Source organism: Magnolia sinica, chromosome 10 (genome assembly GCF_029962835.1).
Source record: "Magnolia sinica isolate HGM2019 chromosome 10, MsV1, whole genome shotgun sequence".
In the NCBI taxonomy this organism is placed as follows: Eukaryota; Viridiplantae; Streptophyta; class Magnoliopsida; order Magnoliales; family Magnoliaceae; genus Magnolia; species Magnolia sinica.
Genome location: NC_080582.1, coordinates 7,018,002 through 7,040,045, shown reverse-complemented (window position 1 = coordinate 7,040,045; position 22,044 = coordinate 7,018,002). Strand labels below are relative to the sequence as shown.

At 39.9% G+C, this 22,044-nt stretch overlaps 1 protein-coding gene across 3 annotated transcripts; it reads right to left on the bottom strand.

Moving 5' to 3' along the window:
• Positions 1-7,969: 7,969 nt before the first annotated feature.
• LOC131257881 (ATP-dependent 6-phosphofructokinase 2) lies at positions 7,970-16,998 on the bottom strand. 3 transcript variants are annotated; one of them, XR_009177685.1, is made up of 4 exons: positions 16,334-16,998; positions 11,043-11,868; positions 10,262-10,354; positions 7,970-8,305 (listed from the first exon to the last, which is right to left on the bottom strand). XR_009177685.1 is itself a non-coding variant. In XM_058258809.1 (3 exons), exons 1-3 carry the CDS (start codon positions 16,934-16,936, stop codon positions 10,347-10,349), a joined length of 1,437 nt encoding a protein of 478 aa, XP_058114792.1. In that variant the 5' UTR covers positions 16,937-16,998; the 3' UTR covers positions 10,114-10,346. The 3 variants fall into 3 exon arrangements, 1 of the variants encoding a protein (XP_058114792.1); XR_009177684.1 differs by lacking the exon at positions 7,970-8,305 and adding an exon at positions 9,138-9,928; XM_058258809.1 differs by lacking the exon at positions 7,970-8,305 and having other exon boundaries at positions 10,114-10,354.
• Between the last annotated feature and the right edge of the window lie 5,046 nt (positions 16,999-22,044).

Here is a 22,044-nt window from a genome sequence, read left to right as displayed (position 1 = left end):
CTATACAATGAACAAAAGACAAATCATGCAATCGTGTGTGGTTCCCACCATGAATACGAACAAGTTGTCACTTCATAGCCAACATACATATACCGTCACCATCAAGCCAACTGTGAGTGCTAGTATTGTCAACATCATTAATAGAATAATACTTTCGGCTTTTATTTTATTTCTCTAATATTTTTAGAGTTGAACTATGATCGCTATCAAGTTAAAAGAAAAGTCATAATCATGAAGAAAAAAGAATTATAATCAATAGTTGAAAATGGTGGTTGGATATTCGGATTTAATCTTAACCTATCCATCTCAAAACAACGGTACCAACGTCCAATGTTACTCTATGATCACACTTTAAAACTAGATGCAGGCTTTCGTTGAAACGCATGGCATAGTGTTTGATTGAATTACATAAACATTGAGTAGGGTTTATCAAATGGACAACCGGGATGGATGAAAAGTACGACCACATGGACGTTAATGGCACCGAAAACTCGTGGGTTCATCGTGACCCTTCCGTACATGGAAATACAAGCACCCTAAATGTACCATGTAGCACGTGTGATAGATCCAGCCCGTTCATTTAAGAGGAGAGTCCGGAAAATGGACATCCCAAGATCCACGTTAAATATGCCGGCGTAGCCAATCTGATGACCCGTCCTGTACAGATTCTAGGCCAGTAGACATTCACATCTTCCGCACGTGTGATACATTGGCAGGTGTGACCATCTGATTTTGGTGCATCTTCGTGTACAGTGTTCACAGAGCTCTATTAAGCTGGAGAAGGACACCTGGACAGTTCAATCGATTGATCCTGTCCCTTATTTCATCACAAATTCCATTGCTACCTTGCAATAATCAAATTGATGATTGATCGGATGATCCTGAACATGGCAAGTTGGCTTTCTTTTTATGGCCATCCATTTTCCAAGCCATGGATGGGATTGTTAGGATTGCCTGATAAAAGCAATCAAATGGAGCTTCAAAAAATAGACGGTTCAAATCGTTGATTGGACCTATTGTCATATCAACGAATTTGGCCTTCCTTTTTTATATGCTCCTGATTAGACCGCTATAATCATCCGGATAATGTGAATTTGCATCATTCGCCATAAAACTGTATGCTGAACAGAATGGATGGTCCAGATCGATTGACTGGGCTATCGAAAATGTTCCGTTGCAACTTGGAGGGGTATAAAATCATGGTGGTCTGAGAGCACTGGACTATTTTTCCTCTAAACAAAAAAAAATATTAGTTGTCCACCTGATCATTTAAATTGGTGGCCCGCTTCCACATCATAAAACTACGCCGAGGTGCATCAAAATTACAACCACTTCATCTGCTAAAACACATGTTGAGGAGGGGCCCACAAGGAACCAACGGCATCGATGGTGCGTGTACGTGGCCCGCAACGTACGAACGGTAGAAAGGAGATCAAAGTTACGTTGGCCCCACGATGATGTATTTATTATATCCACACCGTCTATCCATTTGGCAAGATCATTTTAGAGCATGAGCCCAAAAGTTAGTGATATCTGAAGCTCAAGTGGACCACGCCACAAATAGCAGTGGGAAAATAATTTCTACCATTAAAGCATTGTAGGGCCCACCATGATGTTTATATTCCATCCAATCTGTTAATAAGGTCAAACAAACATGAATGAAGGGAAAAACCAAATATTAGATTGATCGAATACATCTGTCACCCATGAATGTTTCAATGGTAAACGGTCAATCTCCCACTGCTTTAAGCAGTGTGGTCCACTTGATATTTAGATCTGTCTTATTTTTGGGCTCAAGCCTTAAAACGATCTCTCCAAATGGATGAACGGTTTGGATATAACATATAACTTATGGTGGCGCCCACAGAACTTGATGACGTCAACACACCACCAATGTCAGTGGTGTGTGGTACACCAGCCAATCCGCTTTCCGCTAGCAATGGTTTCTAATTGCATCACTACACTTTTGACCATTGGATATGAATCATGAGTGATTTTTTAACCATTTGCTTGTGGCCCACCTATCACGCAACTAACACCCCTACTGTTGCATTTTCTTTTTGCACCACGGTCTTGTCATAGGGTCCTGTTTACCAAATGCATTTCTTTCATCTTCTTTCTTTCTCTATTTCTCTCTTCTTTGTGTGTATGTGTGCCGAGAGGAGTTTATCCAGGACCTCTAGAAGAATCTAGGCTGTTTATTTGGTGGGTCCAACAATGTCTGGTATATAGGCCAAAAGATCAAACTGCTTGTGCAATTCCAAACCCTTTTAACATGTTATCCATAAAGAACACTAAAGGAACCAAAATTTTCAGGTTAGAATACTAGGCTCTAAAATGGGTTAATGCAAGCTTAGGGAGTGTTTGGTGCATGGTGTTAGATGGGATTAGATTGGATGGAATTGCATATGCTAATGTGCAAATTCCATCCAGCGTTTGGGAAGGACAGGATGGGTTGGGATTAGGTGGGATGGAATTGCATTTGGTCTCATGCATAATTTCCATGAATTTTGAAATTCACTACACACGTGGGCCCCACATTGATGCGTATATTTTATTTATGTCGTTCATCCATATATACCCTTTACATATGTTATTCTAGTTATATACATGTACAAGTGACCGACATCTGTTGTAAATTTGGTTCGTTGATAACAAGTCCATAGTCCCCCAAACATGATTTTGCTTTAATCTCGTGTTTTTCCCATGGCAAGAATTTTATCCAAACATGGGATTGGATGACCCAAATATCATGGTATTTATGGACATGCAAACATTATGTAATAATGGTGTTAATCCTATCTAATACAATTCCATACCATTTAATCCCACAGACCAAACAGGCCCTTAGTGATTAGGAGTTCAATTACATCCTTACCCCCACAAGGCTCTCCAACCCACTGCATCTTATTCGGATCTCCGGCTCATTTGACTTGGCTTAAGGTGTGTTTGAATACATCAAATTCATGTAGAAATATAAATTGTATTCAGTAACAAAATACTTAGGCTGTTCGGACATGAATTGTAGAACACAAGTCTATGATTAGAATTATCTCAAACGATAAAAAAAATTGGTATATTTTTTTCATGGTCACCTATATTGCTACACACATATATACATACATACATGCATAAATTTTAAAAATAACATAAACTTCTAAGTTTCAAATCCTACTAATTTTATTTTTTATTTTTCAAAACAACTTCACATTAGGCTAATATGGGCCAGGAAGGAAAGGATATGCAAAACTTAGTTTCTTATGATGTGATAATTATCTAAGTCTATAAATAAGAGACATTTCACTCTCTTCATCTCGTGCTAAAGAATATATGGCCACTATTTATAGCACACACTTTTAAGGGTAACCGAGGAGAAGATTGTTGGAGTGATAAAGTCACTCAATATACATTGATACACTACACTCTAACAGCTTAAGCTTTTAGAGTATATAGTTGTTTGACATGGTATCAGACAGGAAAGATCCTGTGTTCGAATTCCGAGAGTAACAAATATGCCGGATAATATATTATTCTCCTTATTCTCCCATGGAGGGTCAGGAAAGTCCAATCCAGCCAAGCATGAATGAAGAAAATGAACAGTACTAAAGTTTAATATAAAATATCATTGTTGGTCAACATTTAAGCATGCTGCGACCCACTAATGATCGGAACAGCCCGATTTTCTGGGGCCACCAACATGCACAAAAAGCATATGGCATATCATACAAATTTCATTGAGAATGAAAAGAATTTATAAAAGAGATGTTCGGGGGAGGCATTACAGGTGGACCTCACGGGAAGGTTAAGCTGTGTGGGCCCCACTGTGATGTGGGACAAACATCCACCCCATTAATTAGATGTGGTCTTCCATGTGGGCCAGGGCCTAAAAATCAGGAAAATCCATCACTTAGGTGGGCCATACCACATACAACAGTTGAGAGTTAATATCCATCCACTGAAATCTTCATTATCGTTTATAAAGCCCACTTACATGTGTTTTGGAAATCCAAACCATACATTGCGTGTGTCCCGCTTGGATGAAGGGTCATACTAAGTTTCAGCCACATCCAAAATTTATGCCAGCCCCAACAAGAACTTTTAGGTGTTTTAGGCATGATTTCACACTATTTTAGACGGTGCAGCCCACCTAAGTTCCAGATACAGCTGATTTTTGGGATCTCTCATCACCTAGGGGGATCCATCAAATGCACGGCTTAGATGTCTGATACACTTCTCGATGGGCCCCGCACAGCTCGACATTATGGGATCGTTTGATCCACATGATTTTAGGATTATTCTCCATCTTCAAAATTAATGGTTGGATGTAAAGTACGTATGTGCTACGCAATTGATGAGTCAGCAACGTCTGGAAAAGTAGATACTCCCCAAAGCGGTGCACCCTAGTCTTGTCGTCTTCTGTAGAGGAGAAAAATGTTGGGGAATTCGTACGGTACAGCTAGAGACATTGAAATATGTTAGAGCATCTATACGTGTCAGGAGGATGCGCCAATCAGAACTGTCCATCTGGTGGTCCATGCAATCAATGGCCTACATACTCGATGAGCTTAGTCATATCTTCACGCTCCCATAATTCATATTCACCATTACCTATTTTTCTTCGCTACCGTGCGTTGATGGTCACGGATTAGAAGTCCCGGATTATCTGACGAATGTGTATTAATTAAAATCCTTTCATCCACGTTAAGGAAAATGAAATGGACGGTCCTGATTCATACCCCATCCAGCCATGTGTGCTGTGAAGAGATTGCTCCACCAGATTCCAGTTCCGTCGACCCTACCAAATGTGTTTTTGTGATGGCAGAGTGTTTTGCTTTTGCCGCAAGGAATATCATGCTGTGGAATCTCACTCGCCAACGGTACAAAAGCTCAGAGAGTTTTTACAAATGACCGCCTTTCCATTTTCCTATAAACCAAATAATGCTACTTTTTTAGTATTGTCAAATAACTCCTCCCTTGTATAGATTATCTGTACACAAGGTTATCTATCATCCATCAGAGTTAGCTGTTAAAGAAATTATTAACCGAAATAACATCTCTTTCCCTACTTTCACATAGAAGAAAATTTTCATTTTACTTGAGTCAGACATGAAAAGAATCAATGGTTTAGATTGCATGCTGTGTATGGTTCAGGATAGAATGGCCTAGATTACTTCACCATAGTGAGATACCACAATACGAGCCATGGGATCCCACACAAAACTATATAAAGTTTTTATACAAGGGCAAAAATGTAATTTCCATTAATGATGTATGTGGGTCCCACCATGACGTATGTGTTTTATCCACACCATCCGCATTGTTTATTCATTTTGTCAGTTCATTTTAAGGCATGTTGACGATTCAGTCGATCTATCTAAACCGTCTAACAGTTCTAGCCCGGAAAAAGATGGTTGAAACTATGGATCTGACCTATATTTCGTAAAAAGAACTTCGGCCATCCATTCTATAAGATACTGATCAAAATGTTAGAAACGTCCGATCAGTGTGATTTTTGCTGGGTGGGCCATGAGTGTGTGCTGGACCTGATAGATGCTTCAGATCAATCGTGTGGGTCGTCCGTGACCTGGTTTGTGTCAACGGCATACGGGTAGAGGTGCAAGAACAAAAATGTGGTAGACCCATCTCTCTACAACACACGTGGCACACCGATTTATCAATCAGGTCCATCCAGATACTGGGCCATATCATAGATAGCCTATTTGTTAAAAAAGGCAACACCTATCACACAATTCTATCCACCTGTAGAAAAGAGTACGTAGCAGATAATGGTAAATTGAAGACAATGAATATATAAGATTGTTTCCAACGTTTAATTTTTTGAAAGTTAGGCCACCAAACCCGAGGCCCACTAGATGGATGGACCCGATGGCCACAACAGCTCTACCATATACGTCACACAATGCAAAGGAGGGATATCTGAGATGGGTCCTATCATTTCTGAAATTTTAATGCACGGTGGAAAGTGCATATAGTTTATAGAAAAATGATAATTAGTAGTGTAAAGCCTATAGAGTAGTCTAATGGGTACGCGGATTGGCTGCTCTGTGGGCCCCATCATGATGTATGTGTTTCATCCATTCCGTTCATTCATTTTTAGAGATCATTTTATAATTTGATACCAAAAATGAGAGGGATATAAATCTCAGGTGGACCACACCAAATGAAAACAATAGATATCTACCGTTAAAATCCTCCTAAGGCCCACTGTACTGTTTACTTGACATCCAATATGTTGATTAGGTCATACAGGCCCAGATGAAGGGAAAAAACAAAAATCATCTTGATCCAAAATTTTTATGGCCCCCAAAATGTTTTTAATGGTCGACGCTCATTCAAAACTGTTTTCTGTAATGTGGTCCACTTGAGATTGGGATATACCTCATTTTTGGTCTCATATATAAAAATGATCTGTAAAAATAGATAGATGGCATAGATAAAACACATACATCATGGTGGGGCCCACAGAGCACCGACCACTAGCCATTGGCTGGTGTCAGGGGGAGTAGCCAATCCGTTTCCGTCTAATGGACGGTTGGAACGAGAATAAGTAATCAAACAGAATTCAAAACAGACTGTCCACTAAACAACGGTCAGGATCACCTAATAAATCTGATTTTGGGCGTGTGCCCCATCTAAGCTGGGTCCTACCACCTGGACGATTCAGCTTTAGGTATATACATACCTAGTGCCCAAACGGCAGAGTGCTTGTTACTCCAATAGTATCAAAAAACTCAATTTATAGCCTGATGTGACTTTATTTTTATTTTTTAATCAATGATATGCGATGGTCCTTTAACTAGATACTCGGAATCTTAAAAGATGGTTCGGTTCGCCCGAAAGTCACGGATTCTTTTATTGTTTTGATGAATTCCAAGCAATCATAGCCTTTTTCTTTCATGGAAGACCATGATAAAGTTATATATCCATGGAGATACTACGTACCTATGGGTAACATCAAGTTTACCAAATGGTGGATGTCTTATGTTTCAAAACTCCCACCCATTTGACAAGCCATGCATGAGAACTGATGACCTTCATGCACTGGCGGCACCACTAGGGGCTTTTCAGCCATTGGACATAGAGGTGGACTGCCTGTAGCAACAGGGCCAAAGATGACATACTGCGGTTGAAAAGCGCTACATACGCATGTCAGATGTGAAAGTAGAGAAATCTTTATTTTTAATTACAAGACTGAAATATGAAGAAGAGTGTGAAACAACAATGAAGAAAATCACTGTATTCCTCAAATGATCAAGGTCTTGAATAATGTGTGTATGATTTTCTTGATTATATTACTAATAAAAAAAAAATCAAAACATTAATTCGAAAATACTTAAAATAGTAAAATCTCTCTTCGATTCTTAATTTGCCAAAAATTAAGAATTAACACATTATTACAAGCAATTTCTAACAAAATGAAAATCTTAAAACTGCAAAATTAAAGAATTACAGTGAAAATGATTTTTTTCCTTTTAAGAAAAGTAAAATTTTCCTAAATTTGTAGTGTTGAACTACGGGCATGCATATTCAACTAGCATCAAGCATCGCTACATAAAGATTGATAGGTCATGCGTTTTATGATGACACCCAGATAAAAAATTATGGCTGATTTATTGTCGAACAGCAGTTCCTCTCGATCCAGAATGAATTTCTTTGAATCAGGGGGCTAGTTGCGTCATTCTTAAGTGGGACTGGGCCTATATATGATAAACTACTTTTGCTTCCGTTCAAGCTTCTTTTGATCCAACTGTGCTAAGAATGTATCGCGACCCACTCTACATCACATACATGCAGCATAATCTCATCCACAACATCTAATTGTTGGACTTGGCATGTACCATCCATTGGATATATTAAACTCAGAAGAATTAAAAATTAAAATTAAATTTAATTTAATTTAATTTAATTAATTAATTTATTTATTTATTTATTTTTTAAAAGGGTCTCAAGGCCAACCAGTTGGACCATAATCTACCATCTATGCAAGATATAACTTCCAACAGTACTTGTGTACGCTACATCTATCCTGTCCAATAGGTCAGCCCAAACACAATTATTACCTTGTGCTAATGTCAGCCATATCAGTGGACCACACTTTTATTTTGTTATCTATCAAAATGGTGACATTTTTATCTATGGTGTGGTCCGCTTAATGAGTGGATGGAGCTGGTCTTAAAACAAGGCGATCCTCACAGTGATCAGTTCTTTGTTTTCCCAAAGCCTGTGTATGATCCTCAGATATCTTCATTTCTATGAGGGCCGCAGTTCAAACAGACTGTCTTATCTATTTATCCAAATGATATGTGAAAAGGTTAGTGGAACCTTACCTCTGGTACTCTCACTTCTACAAAGAAATATCATTGAAAAAACTCCACTAACATGTAACTTTTCTTTTATGCTTCTATCTTCCTTGGCTTCTCCGCTAAGAAGGTATCATTTCCATCAATCATGTATTTTGAAAGTCCTTCCATTCTCATCTTTAGCCCTTTTCTTTTCTTCTTTTCCAAAGTCCCATCTATTGATGGCTGGGGATTGGGAGAGGACTAGAGTGGTCCCACCGATAGGGGTCGGACTACAATAAGCCTGTCTAGGATGAACTGGTTCTGGTTTTCTTTTCTTTTCTTTTTGTAAACACTAAAAAAAGGTTATGTACTTAATGTTTTAACTAGAAGACCCTTAAAAATGGCTAATTTCTAATATTGATTTTTCTTTATAACCACTTACACATCGCATCTCTTTCCTCTCACCTAAATACACAACCTGAATACGCAGCGGGCCACAATGGTTCAGGTTTTGGCCAGATCATGCTCGACAAGGACCCATGCTCGAACTTAATTAGCCGATGCCGATGACCGAGCCCAAAAAAATTGGTTGGACAAGAGCACGACCAAGCTTTGCATGAAAATGGATAATTAAATTCCCTATTTTCTCACATGAACGTTCCATATTAATGTACACGTTTACTACATAGGATTATAAATTTGACAACAGCTAGACTATTATAGTATTATTTTTAGTTCTGTTTTTTTTTTTTTTTTTAATAACCATGATAGAATCCAAACAGCCCCTATGTTTGGCCGACAAAAAAGCCAGGCCAAGACTTAAAAAGATAGGCATAATCTGAAATAGTTGGGAGTTCCCTAATTTTAAAGAAAGGGATTTTGGATGGCACCAAAGGTGTGGCTCACATAGAAGAGGATTGGCTGGTGACCCAACATAACCCAGCTAGCTGGTGGAAAAGCTCTGTCGGCCTCACCATGATGTATGTGATTTATCCATGCTGTCCATCCATTTTGCCAGCTAATTTTAGGGCATGAGCCCAAAAACTGAGGCACATCCAAAGCTCAAGTGGACCACACAACAGGAAACAGTGGGGATTGAACGCCTGCCGTTGAAAGCTTCTTGAGGGCCACAGAAGTTTTGGATCGAGCTGATAGTTGTGTTTTCCCATCATCTGGGGTTATGTGACTTTATGAATAGGTTTGATGGCAAACAAAGATTGTGGTTGGTCCCGAAGAAGTTTTCAAGCATTCAATCACCACTGTTCCTTGTGGTGTGACCCACTTGAGCTTTGGATCTGCCTCGTTTTTGGGCTCATACCCTAAAATGAGCTAGCAAAATGGATGGCCACTGGACAGCATGGATAAAACACCTACATCATGTTGGGGCCAAGTGTTGGAAGTTCAACCCTGTTAAAAGCCACACCCAAAGATGGCTACCTAATTAAAGTAGTCACTACCTGATAATGATAATGTGATAGTCTTAATTGAAAGGCATCTGCGGTGTGGGGACATGTGGGGTCTTAATGCAAAAGGGGGACAAAGCGCTGAATACATGGTTTGGCCTTCCGCCTCCGAAGAGCGACTCTAGCATGGACAGTCGAAAATTTCAAAGATCTAGCTATCACCTGCATATTGAGTCAATCAAACACAATCCCAAAAAGTGTAAGAGAAGGAGAATCTCTATCATGTGTGCTAATTTCTTTTATTTTATTTTTTTTCAATAAGAGGAAAAGGCAGAAAATAGAAAAAGATGGGGAGCGCATGACTCTTCTACCATACCACTTGATCCAGGACTACTTGCAGAAATGGCAGCAGAAAATCCATAGTGGAAATTACTTAAAATTAAAATAAACAATATCTTCTTAAAATTAAGAGATTGCATGAAAGAAGATACAGGTTCAATTACTTAATCATGTTGTAAATGTTTTGTATATATATAAAAAAGCATGATAACTCACTTAAATGGCATCGAAATTATGTGAACCTTGGCTTGAAGCTAACTCCATAAGCTTTCAAATGGACTAATTTCATGATCTTCTGACATCATTTACCTGATAAGGGACAGAAATGAGGAGAGACTGTAGTCCAAGATAAACAAACTAAACAATAAAATAAAAGAAATACTGATCTATGCATATTGATGTGGGGCCCAATGAGGCAAGACTGGTCTCATATGCTCATAATCATTGTCCTCCAGGTTCTTTCTTAAGGTGAAAGAACGAATCTCTGAATCTTGTATAGGGGGATACTAATATGCAGATCACGGCATTAAATTCCTATGCAGTTCCTCACTCACAGTACAGTATGGAAAACATGTGTGGTGATCAGGACTGTTGCTCTGGTGGGCCACAGTCACATCCCCAAAAGCAAGTGGGTTAAAACTGTCATAGCCATCAAAACAGTTACCTACAAAAGGAAAATCTAGTGCAACACGTGCACAATCAAACTAGCCATGCTCACAATTCAATTATCCAAGCTGTCCAAACCTTTCTGCTTATAGTGGTCCATGTAGTGGCCCGCCAAATCGAAGTTCCAATCATCAGACATGCTTGCCACATGTACCATGAGGAGGGAACTACATCGAACTACTCTCACAATATTCAAACCCTGTGAGAGTGCCGAACAATCATTCAACCCAAATCAAATTCAAGCGTTCTCAAGACCATCAATATCTAATAACAAAAGAAAAGATGAAAAGATTTTCATGGTGTCCAAGAAATTATTACAACTAATGCATACCTATATCAATCCTCATGAAATCCGGCTGGTTGGTCACTGATCTGACCCAAGCCCACTTATGATCCTTTATGTCCACCACATTCCTCGATTCAGCCACCTCGGCCACTGGAATATACACATAGTTACTGTTGATCGGAGCTGATACAAACCCAGTGTACCCTGCCATGACCCCGTGTATTGTCGAGTAGGCCAGGAGCGTACAATACAAGTTATCAGTAGCATTTGCGGGCAATGCCCGTATCATGTATGTAGGATCTATGTACTTCACTGTGAACAACTCCCCTGCATGATCTCTGGTCCACCATCGCTTCAATTCTGATTTCAGCCAAACACCGACGTCTAAGAATACCGGATTGCCCGACTCATCTCTCTCTTCTTTTTGGGCATCAGTTCTCGGTATCAAGTCCTGGCCAGCCCCCTCAGCCACTACTATCACAGCATGCCCTTGCTCCTTCAGGCATTGCCCGAGGAATTCAAATAGCCCACCCTTCCCTTCTAAGTAAAATTCCATTTCAGGTATTAAACAACAATCCACATCACGGCTACTTAAGGTTGCATGGAGAGCAATGTGGCCTGTGCTGCGGCCCATCAGCTTAACCAAGCCAATGCCGTTGACAGCGCTCTCTGCCTCCACATGGGCTGCGCTGATGGGTTGTTGGGCAGTCTCCACGGCTGTTTGAAAACCAAATGACCTGTCGATGATGCCAATGTCATTGTCAACAGTTTTAGGGATCCCGGCAATGGCAATGTTGAGTTTCCGGCGACAGATTTCTTTGAAGATCTTGACAACACCACGCATCGTTCCATCACCACCTATGATATATACCTGTTCATTTGTAATATTAGTGTTAGTCCTGATAAAATGACTGGAGATGGGAGGAATTATAGGGTCATTGTAAATCGGCGGATGAATAGTTTTGCAATATACCCATTTGTAAAAGTGGGGTCCACTATCTCGTGATCCACTGCTACCTACAATGGAGAGTTTTTCCTCTGCAAATAGTGTAAATTCTAATGAATGTCATCCACACACAAAAATAAAAAACTGATGAAAACTGAGTCATTCTGATAAAACAAGTAGAGCCATTCTACCAAGCCTGTTGCACAGTTGTTTTTGGGACTTTTGGGCTTGGACTGGCCACTTTTAAACTACCCAAGCACATCTTCCTCTTTTGAGGGCTTTGTGCAAAAAATCCATTACCTTGATCAAGATGCATGCTTCGTACCACATATGCATGGACCAAAATTCACAAGTGATACAACAGACCCCAATTCTTCACTACTATGCAAGATGGCACGCCTAAATGCAACTCGTCCACCTTAATACTCATCACCGTTTTGCAAGGACAAAAATCTAATGATGCATATTACTGCATGTTAGCTATGACTATGTATAATTTGGGTGGTCCCTGGTGAAGTATCAGTGAGATCTGAGTCTAAATTCCATGAAGCTTATACATTCTGGAATATTAATTAAGTGGTTTATCAAATTACACTGCAAACTATTGACTTACCTTTTTAATCAGTATACTCAATTGTAGCTATCCAGAGCTGAATAGCGCAGATGGTTGTGACGCCTACTGTTTGGAGGTAATGGCCTGGTTTCAAGTCCCACCGAGGGTGGGGTGCTGATATAGCACAGGTAATAGAATCATATTCCAAGTGAGTTCCAATGTGGGTCTAGTAAAAAAGTATATTGTATTTCAGAATTAGTGAGGAAGTTCACAAAAGATTTTGCGAACTATTTCATGGACACACTTTGGCCCTGTTTGGCAGATGCCTAAAATGAGTTGATCTCATTTTAGTTAACAGTAATTATGTATTACGAGATGAAATCATTTTTAGACGTCAGCCAAACAGGGTTGTAATTTGATTCTGTATTCGGAATGAGATCACTATTTAGACCTACTTTTAACTGCTAGTGGCACCCTTCACTCTATATTTTCGGTGAAATGATAGTACAATCATGTACTGTTGCATAACCGATAGTAGCAAGAGTGGGTATAGATGGTGGTCCCATTTAGAACTAATATATTTCTTAAGGATAGTGGGTATAGATGGTGGTTCCATTTAAAAATAATATACTTCTTAAGAAGAGCGGGTATAGATGGTGGTTCCATTTGGAACTAATATACTTAAGCTCTGTCTCATTCATGAAATCAATAAATGAACACTGATAAAAAAATTAGTAGAGAATGGAGTTTGGCCGATCCCAAAAGTTCAGACTCTGCTTACATTCATTACGGTTCGTAGATCTTGCACAAGAGTATGAAAATGGAAAGTCTTGCACCGTTTGATAGAGATTTGATTTGGCTCATTCACCAGTATGAAAGTAATGTGTAGGAAGAAGTCACGGAAACACAGAACATCAATTCCGAGTCATTTATTAGTTTTATTTATCAATTATTTAATCATAGGGATTTGTTAACCTTCACATCATGAGTGAAGTGTGTACCCGAGATCTGTCAGAATGACGCCCTGTTGTATAGGCCACTACACAAAAAGCTAGATCATTTGGATAACTGAACCATGAGGAAAATCTTCCGCTACATGGATGGTAGAGTTTTGGCAACATACAGATTTTGACTATCTAATGAATGGACACTGACAGTCACTTTTCACGTAGTTCGATCATCGATTTTGGTCAGTGAGTCATCCAAGAGGTGGTTCGTATTTGACAGGCAATGGCATGTTGGTATTAGATGAGTTTGAAACTCAACAGATACTCGTAACTTATTCTTGTAAAAAAAATAAGCCAGTTGAACATGCAAGTGACTCAGTCATAGTCACCATGGATCATGATGAGTCTCATTGACTAAAGACCAAGTCAAATTCACAATCGAGTTCCGTAGTAACTCAATTTGATGTTTCGTTGAGGCACCAAGTTGTAAAACCATATTGTGATTTGTAGTACATTAAAAATCTTTCATTTAAATGTATGAAGGTTGCATTCTTCCCCTTTGGTCAAAGTACACCTTGTTCAGGTCATCCTACCACTTTGTTTGCTTGAGATGCTGATTACTACCTACTTTTCCGTTGCAGTAAGCATCCGATATGGAAGAAATGGGTGTATGCACAGAAACATGTGTTGTAGATAACAATTTCCTTTCATCGACAAAGTTCCATGGACCAATGCAGTTCACTTTTATTCATGAAGTTCCCCTGATCTCAACGAAAGGTAAAATGGCTAGGAGGTTCCATAATCAATTGAGTTGCCATGTTCGATTCACATTAAGATTCAACTAATCGGTAATAATCCGCCCTACACCATAATTATGGTACATGGTGCTGCACGCTATCAAAACAAATAGTACACCAAAAATTGGCTATTGATGACAAGATCAATGAGATGGGTCCATTTGAAGCAATGTCCACAGTTTTGATGATGACATCGCTATTGTTGCTGATTCACCAAGGACATGTTTGGATGCACTATGGAGTTTCCTAATTTTGACTCACCATTTGACCAAAAGCACCAAAATCAGAACAATTTGTTCTGACTCAGTTAAAACTGTTCCAACTTGATCTCCTAATAGACATGTATCAGTGGAAAGACTCATCTTGTTCTCCACCAAAACTACGATAATTTGTAATCCATGAATTGAGTTGCAATTACTAGTTCGGGTGCACTCCAGTGGTACTGGTACTATCGTAAGCTTATGGTGATATAGGCAAATGTGGGGGCCACATAGTGTCCGTATCACATCTAATCTATCCATCGTATCACATCTAACCTGTCCATCAGATGCGTCCACTCAGGTTACCCCAGCCTCTGAAATCAGCTCAATCCAAAACTCTAGTGAGCAAGAGAATCGGGAACAAGGTGCGAGGGGACACCCTCTGTTGATTCTCACTTACCTCTTTTCCCTTTACCCCCTTCCATTGGTGAACCCCAGGACCATTTGAGGTTGTATCTGTGCCAGAGGACTGGATCCCCTGCGTGAATTCAGGTGCCCCATAAAGAATTGCATGTTCTTTGTACATAAACCCTTGTGCCAGTTTACAGCTGCCAGCATCATTTTAGACATTTTTACAGAACTTATCTTGGATTCTCAAGACTTGATTGTGAATTCACCATGGAGTATGGATCAGGAATCGGTTTCACAGTTTTGACTCATCATTTTGACTAAAACCACCAAAATCAGGGCAATTCGTTCAGAAACGGTTGGAATCATTCCGACATGGTTGGAATTGTTCCAACTTGGTCCTGTAAACAAGTGGAAGGGCTCATCTTGTTCTCCACCAAAACTAGGATCATTTTCAATCCATAAACAGAGTTGCGACCATTAATCAGATAACGTGGAAATGATCTTTACATGGTCACCTGTCACCTGTGCATTGCATCACTGTCAAGTTGATATCGAAAAGAATGTAACTGCAGTTTGGGCTCTTCCTCAATATGAATACAAGGAAACATCATCAGAATTTGCTTATTTCCTCATGTTTAACGGTCTGTTTGCATGGAAAATTTCTAAGCTGTTTCTCTGCAATTCAATTCACTTTACACCTTCATACAGCCTTAGGGCGCATTTGAATGACAATAAGAAACCATTCCAACTCAAGTGATGCGCGATTCAAATTGACTCTACTTCTATGGTTCCCCTGACCAATGAATGGGCAAGCCCAAGACTCTTGATTCATCAAGAGATTATCCAACTCAACAATGTCGGCAATGTGGCAATCAAGCACCTTTTTTCTTCTTCTTCTTTTTGGATAGCCATTGGTATCATTTAAGAGATAGTATTCTCTGATATTCACATTAATTAAAAGAACTTATACTCAAGATAATTAACATCAATCAAGAATTTAATTGATGCAAGACAAGTAACCACTTGCTCTAAAAGCTCGAACTGATAGAGAGTGGTGAATCAATCCCTTTATCTCATAGCCCAAGCCCCACATCGTATGGGTTAGGACCTCGGCCAAACCTCCTCGTGGGCCCCACTTTACATGGGTTCCGCTTCACATAGGCCACCCACCCTGAGTGTGTCCCCACATCCCACACGCTACCCCAATCGAGCCCGGTGTGAAAATGCTCCTCCATTATTAATTCTTTACATTATTCATAACGAGGGATTAGTTTCCAATGTTTTTAGACTCAAAAGATTCGTATCAACTCATTCAGTAACTGAGTCGAGTTGGGACTTGCTTGAGTTAGTGGGTGTATCGGCCTAACTCACCAAATTCCGCTAAAAATATCATCGCTATACAAAATCTTCGTCCCGCAGTGTAGAATAACTGAATACTAAATTACAAAGAAAACAAGAGAGAAAATTCAATTCACCACCAACCTGATTAAACCCACGTGCCTCAATGGCATTGACGATCTTCTCGAGATCAAACCCACCGCGTGACGTCTTGAGGGCGGACCCACCTTGCTTGTGCCAGTTATGCACTAGCTTCGGATCCAACTGTATCGGCTCCATCGTGTAGAAACCACGGTACCCCGACAACACCCCCGAGATCCGACGGACACCATAAAGCTCCCAAAGCCCCACCACAAGCTCTCTTATAACAGTATTCAGGCCAGGGCATAGCCCACCACAGGTCACGATCGCTGCATGCACTTGCGACGGGTTGAAGAAGATCTCCTTACGTGGGCCCGCAAGATGGTAGGCTGGGTTAGGCCTGGTGGCGGGAAAGGTGCTGGAGAGGTCGTAGATGGTCCGATGGAGGATGACGTCTGATGGGTTGATGTAGAAGCCATCGGTGGGGTGGTAGAATGGATTGTTGTCTAAAGGGTTGATGTAGGTTTGGATGGTTGGGATGTAGTCCGAGAGGTGGGGCAGCTTTTCGACGGTGATGGAAGAGATGGAGGAGGTTTGAGAGTGGTTTTGTGGTTTTTGAATACCAGCGGTATTTGCAGAGGTGGTTTTGGAGTGTTCTAGTTCCATGGTGAGAGAGAGAGAGAGAGGGTTTGGGAGGGATGAGAGGCGAGGGAGAATCTGAAGGGAACCGTTGTAGCGTGATGTCCGTGGAGGGATATAAGAGGACACGTGGATGGTTTGCACGGGGAACTGACGACACGTGGATGGATTTCAACCGTTGAAAAATTTCTAAGGTCCCCAGTGGATTGGCTACTCCCCCTGACACCAGCCAATGGCTGGTTATCGGTGCTTTGTGGCCCCAACATGATGTATGTGTTTCATCATGCTGTCCATCTATTTTTATAAATCATTTTATGTCATGAGAGAAAAAATGAGTTATATAGGTATCTCAAACGTAACACATTAAAGGAACCAGTGTTGAATGAACGGTGACCATTAAAAACATTTTGGGGGCCATAAAAGTTTTGGATCAAGCTGATAATTATTTTTTCCCTTAATCTGCGTCTTTATGACCCAATCAACAGATTGGATGTCAAATAAACAGTACAGTGAGCCTTAGGAGGATTTTAATGGTGGATATCTAATCATTATTGTTTTCCTGTGGTGTGGTCCACCTGAGATTTATATCCCCATTTTTTTTTTCATTGAGTTATAAAATAATTTGAAAAAATGGATGAACGGATTGGATGAAACAAATACATCATAGTAGGTCCCACAGAGCACCGACCTCCAGTCACGGGGCTGGTGTCAGGGAGTAGCCAATCCGTCTCCAACGCGGATTAGATACTGACAGGTCGAGTAGGGAGACTCTACTGAAGTGACGTCACCAAGTTCTATGGGCCCACCATAATGTATGTGTTATATCCCACCGCAGAAAACAACCGGAAGATTGATGCCTACCCTTGAAAACTTCCTAAAGCCCACCATGATGTAACCTTTTTAAAAGTTAACAAAGACATTAACGAATGGAAAACACAAATATCACCTTAATCGAAAACTTCTTTGACCTTTGGAAGTTTTTAATTGTGGTGTTACTCTCCCCACTATTTTCTGTGGTGGGGTCCACTTGAACTTTGGATGTGACTCGATCTTATCGTAAAATATCTCTCCGTATGCATGGATGGCGCGGATATAAAACATGCATCATGGTGGGGTCTAAAGAACTTGGTGACGTCGCTTCAGTAGCAGTCTCCCTACTCAACCTGTCAGCCAATCCACACCCGAGAAGAGGGGGAGGCGAGATCCATGAATTTGGAAGGGGCAGCTCAGGAAAGCGCGGGATTCCTGTCCTTCTATCGCCAAGCAGCCGTGGCCCACTTCTATACATGCATTGTATATCCACGCCGTTTATCTGTTTTCTCATCTTATTTCAAGGCCATGTTCCCAAAATTGAAGTAGATACAAATTTCACGTGGATCACACCGTAGGCAACAGTGATTATTGAAGCTGTTGAAACTCAAGACTCATCAGATCCGCACCTTTAGATATAGCAAAAATAATCTCTACCACTAACCGACAATAAGTTCCACGCCAAGCTGTATTGGAATATATATACTGAAAATAGAAGATAAAATTCAAAAAATAAAAAAGAAAATAATTATGACTAATATGTGGTTGAGTCACTCTGCTTAAACCAAATCTATTCTATTGGACTGCTAGGTTTTAATCCTTTTGTAAATCATAATTAGGTGCTTAAAGCACTGTTCGAAATGCTTCAACCTGGCATGGATGGGTGCACACGTGTGTTGTAAAGAGATGGTCCAACCAAGTGTCCATTCTTCCTTCACAACTTAAACCTTATACAATCCACATCTCGTGTATGCGTGATATTCTTTTTTGTCGCTTCCCATGTGAGACAAGAAAGTCATACGAAAAGACAAAAACCTTTTGGAAAGATGATAAGAAGGATGGAAGGGAAGAAAAATGACATTCATGCTTTGGGAAAGCTGATTCCCTAGACCCTGTAATCCCCAAGCCCGGCTTGGATGCACCGAGTTGGGTGGAACTTTGATTGTGGGGCCATTGTGATGTATTTATTTTAAATCCACGTCGTCCATCCATTTTGACAACTTATTTTAGGGCATGATCCCAAAAATTAGCCATATCCAAATTTTAGGCTGACCATACCACAAGAAACAGTGGTGATTAACTTCTCACCATTAAAAATTTATTGGGGCCACCAGAATGTTTATTTGTCATCCAACCTGTGAATAAGGTCAAAAGAACTGGATGAAGGGACCACACAAATATCAGCTTGATCCAAAATCTTTGTGACCCATAAGAAGTTTTAAATTGTCAATCACCATTGTTTCCTATGGAGTGGTGCAAGTTAGATTTGGATTTGAATCATGCCCCAAAATGAGCTTCCAAAATGGATGGACGGAACGGACATAAGGCACATGCATAGCAGTAGGCCCCACAGCCAGGGATCCACCCACCTCAGTGGACTTGGGGATCGACTAAAGCGGTACTCACCATTCGTGGTGGCAGGCATTGTGGGCGTACCATGATGTATGTGTTTTATATCCACACCCTCGGTTTGTTTTTCCATCTCATTTTAGAGCATGAGGCTAGAAATGTAGTCCCAAGCTCAAGTGGACCACACCATACGAAATAGTGGGAATAAATATCCCTACTGTTGAAACCTTCCAAGTGCCCACGGTGATGTTTGGTTGAAGATTAAATATAAACATACACTTGATAAAAAACTTTTGCAGCCCTGTAAGTTTTTAATAGTGGGCGTTTTATCACTCTTTCCTGTGGTGTTGTCCACTTGAACTTTTAATCTCTTTCATTTTTTAGCTCATTACCTAAAATGATCTGGCAAAATGGTGGATATCGTGGATAAAACACATAGATCATGGTGGGCCACACTACCCGCTAACCGGACATCACTAGGCAACACTTTCATATTTTGGTACTATGGAGTGCATTGATTTGTGTGCTCATTTGTTGTTTATTGCTAAGTAGGACTTCTTTTGGTGCTTCAAGTATATAGCAATTTTTATTCACATACGTGGTAAATTTTAATTGCGGAATTGCTGGATTGTCTATACATCAATAATGGAAATTCAATACTATAACCTGAAAGTGTACCTGATTCGAAAGACGTCCCCAATGCCTCGATGTCGCCAATATGAATTTTGCTCTTTTGCACCTCATACTTTTAGGAGAACCTCTCAATGGGACTCGCGTGCAACTGCCAATAAAAGATCGCGGGTCACCGAAATTCCACCGAGAGGACCACGGAAGCCTACGGGACGGTACGGGCTAGAATACGGGGCTTACAGCATAATAACCGTGTATAGGGACCGTGATTCAAGCGTCCCACCCAAAACCTATTTACAATTATCATAATTGTAGTGGGGCTCACTGAATCGCTCAATCTACATAATCTAACGGTCAGATTTAAACCAATGATCATGTGTGGCCCACCTAATAAGAGTCTTACATTTTCTTACTTGGGCTACACTGATATTTGAAAGAAAACAAAATATTTTATTTTAATTGTGAAAACAATTTTGAAAAATGCATTTACTTTTGAAAGTTCCTAATGGACACCCTACTGAATTTCAAAACAATACTATTGGATAATAATGAGCAACGCTTGTTAGATCCGGTCCATCAATACTACAAATATTGAATCGTGGTAATCAATACAACATTTATATATATCGAAGTACGACGAATCACAATCACGAATACCAATAGCCTTAATGACATGGATCAAGGATATGTGGTGCGGTATGAAGAATACATGTTTAATAAGAAACTCCTTGTTCTCTCTTATTTGGAAGTTGACGTTTACACGTTTACATGTTGAATGTGATCACACATGCCTATCTTTAAGTGGTCCATCTGAATGTGTTACCAAGACACAAACCAAACTCTTGCTTACTCAAAACTAAAAGTGCACACTGAAGGAGAAGCAATATATAAATTGAATGCCAAAATCATTAATGCAAATAAAGAGATCTCTGAAATGTTTGTACATAATCGGATCAAAACTGAAAAACTACCACTACTCAAATATATCCTTGGGATCTACAACTCCCATAAACGTCACAGGTTCCTTAAAAAACGTAATAAGAAGGCCTTTAGTGAGAGGATCCTCTATCATCTGCCTCGTGCCGATGAGTTCTACAGACACTTGATGATTCTGAACTCTCTCCTTCACAATAAGATACTTAATGTCAATATACTTTAACCTCGATGAATGCTTGTTGTTGTTGGAGAAGTTAACTGAAGTTGAACTATCACAATAGATTTTTAATGGTTTCGGGATCATTTGCACAACCTGTAAACCAGAGAAAAAACTCTTAAGCTAGATCGCCTGACTTGTAGCTTCATGAAAAGCTACATACTCTACTTCTATGGTAGAAGATGCCATAATTGACTGTTTTACGCTCTTCCATGATATAGCTCCACCACCCATCATGAATACATAGCCCGAGATGAACTTTTTGCTCTCAAGATATCCTACAAAATTTGCATATGTATATCCAACCAACTCCAAACGGTCTGATCTCATGTACGTGAGTGCGAAGTCTTTTGTCCTTTGCAGGTAGCATAATACTTTATTAACAATTATCCAATGAGTCATTCCTTGATTGCTAAGGTACCTGCCCAACATTTCAACTACAAAAGCAATATTCGGATGCGTACAAACTTGAGCATACATGATGCTTCATACTGTTGACGCATACGGAATATCTTTCATATTGTCATTTTTTAGGTGATTTTTAAGATACTGAAATTGGCCAATTAACTGTCACCTTTTACAACAGGCGCTTGGCTAGGAGCACAACCTTGCATGCTAAACCTTTCGAGAACCTTATCAATATAGGCCCTTTACAACATGCCAAACAATCCACATGATCTATCCCAGCTAATATGAATGTCGATGACAAATGATGCATCACCAAGATCTTTCATCTCAAAGTTTTGAGTTAGAGATTTCTTAGTCTCACGCAACAGTTCAATATCACTACTAACTAATAAAATGTCGTCGACATACAAGATTAAAATAATAAACTTACTCCCACTGACTTTCACATATATACACTCACATGTAGTGTTTTCAATGAAACCATATGAGGAAATAACTTCATGAAACTTGAGGTACCACTGTCATGATGCTTGTTTCAACCCATAAATAGACTTCTTAAGCTTGC

Bases quoted from the DNA above. Each gene is read 5' to 3' on its own strand.
- LOC131257881 (XM_058258809.1), bottom strand. From the start codon at position 16,936: ATGGAACTAGAACACTCCAAAACCACCTCTGCAAATACCGCTGGTATT. The intron at 11,869-16,333 runs GTTGGTGGTGAA...ACAAATGAACAG, and splicing joins AGGCACGTGGGTTTAATCAG to GTATATATCATAGGTGGTGA.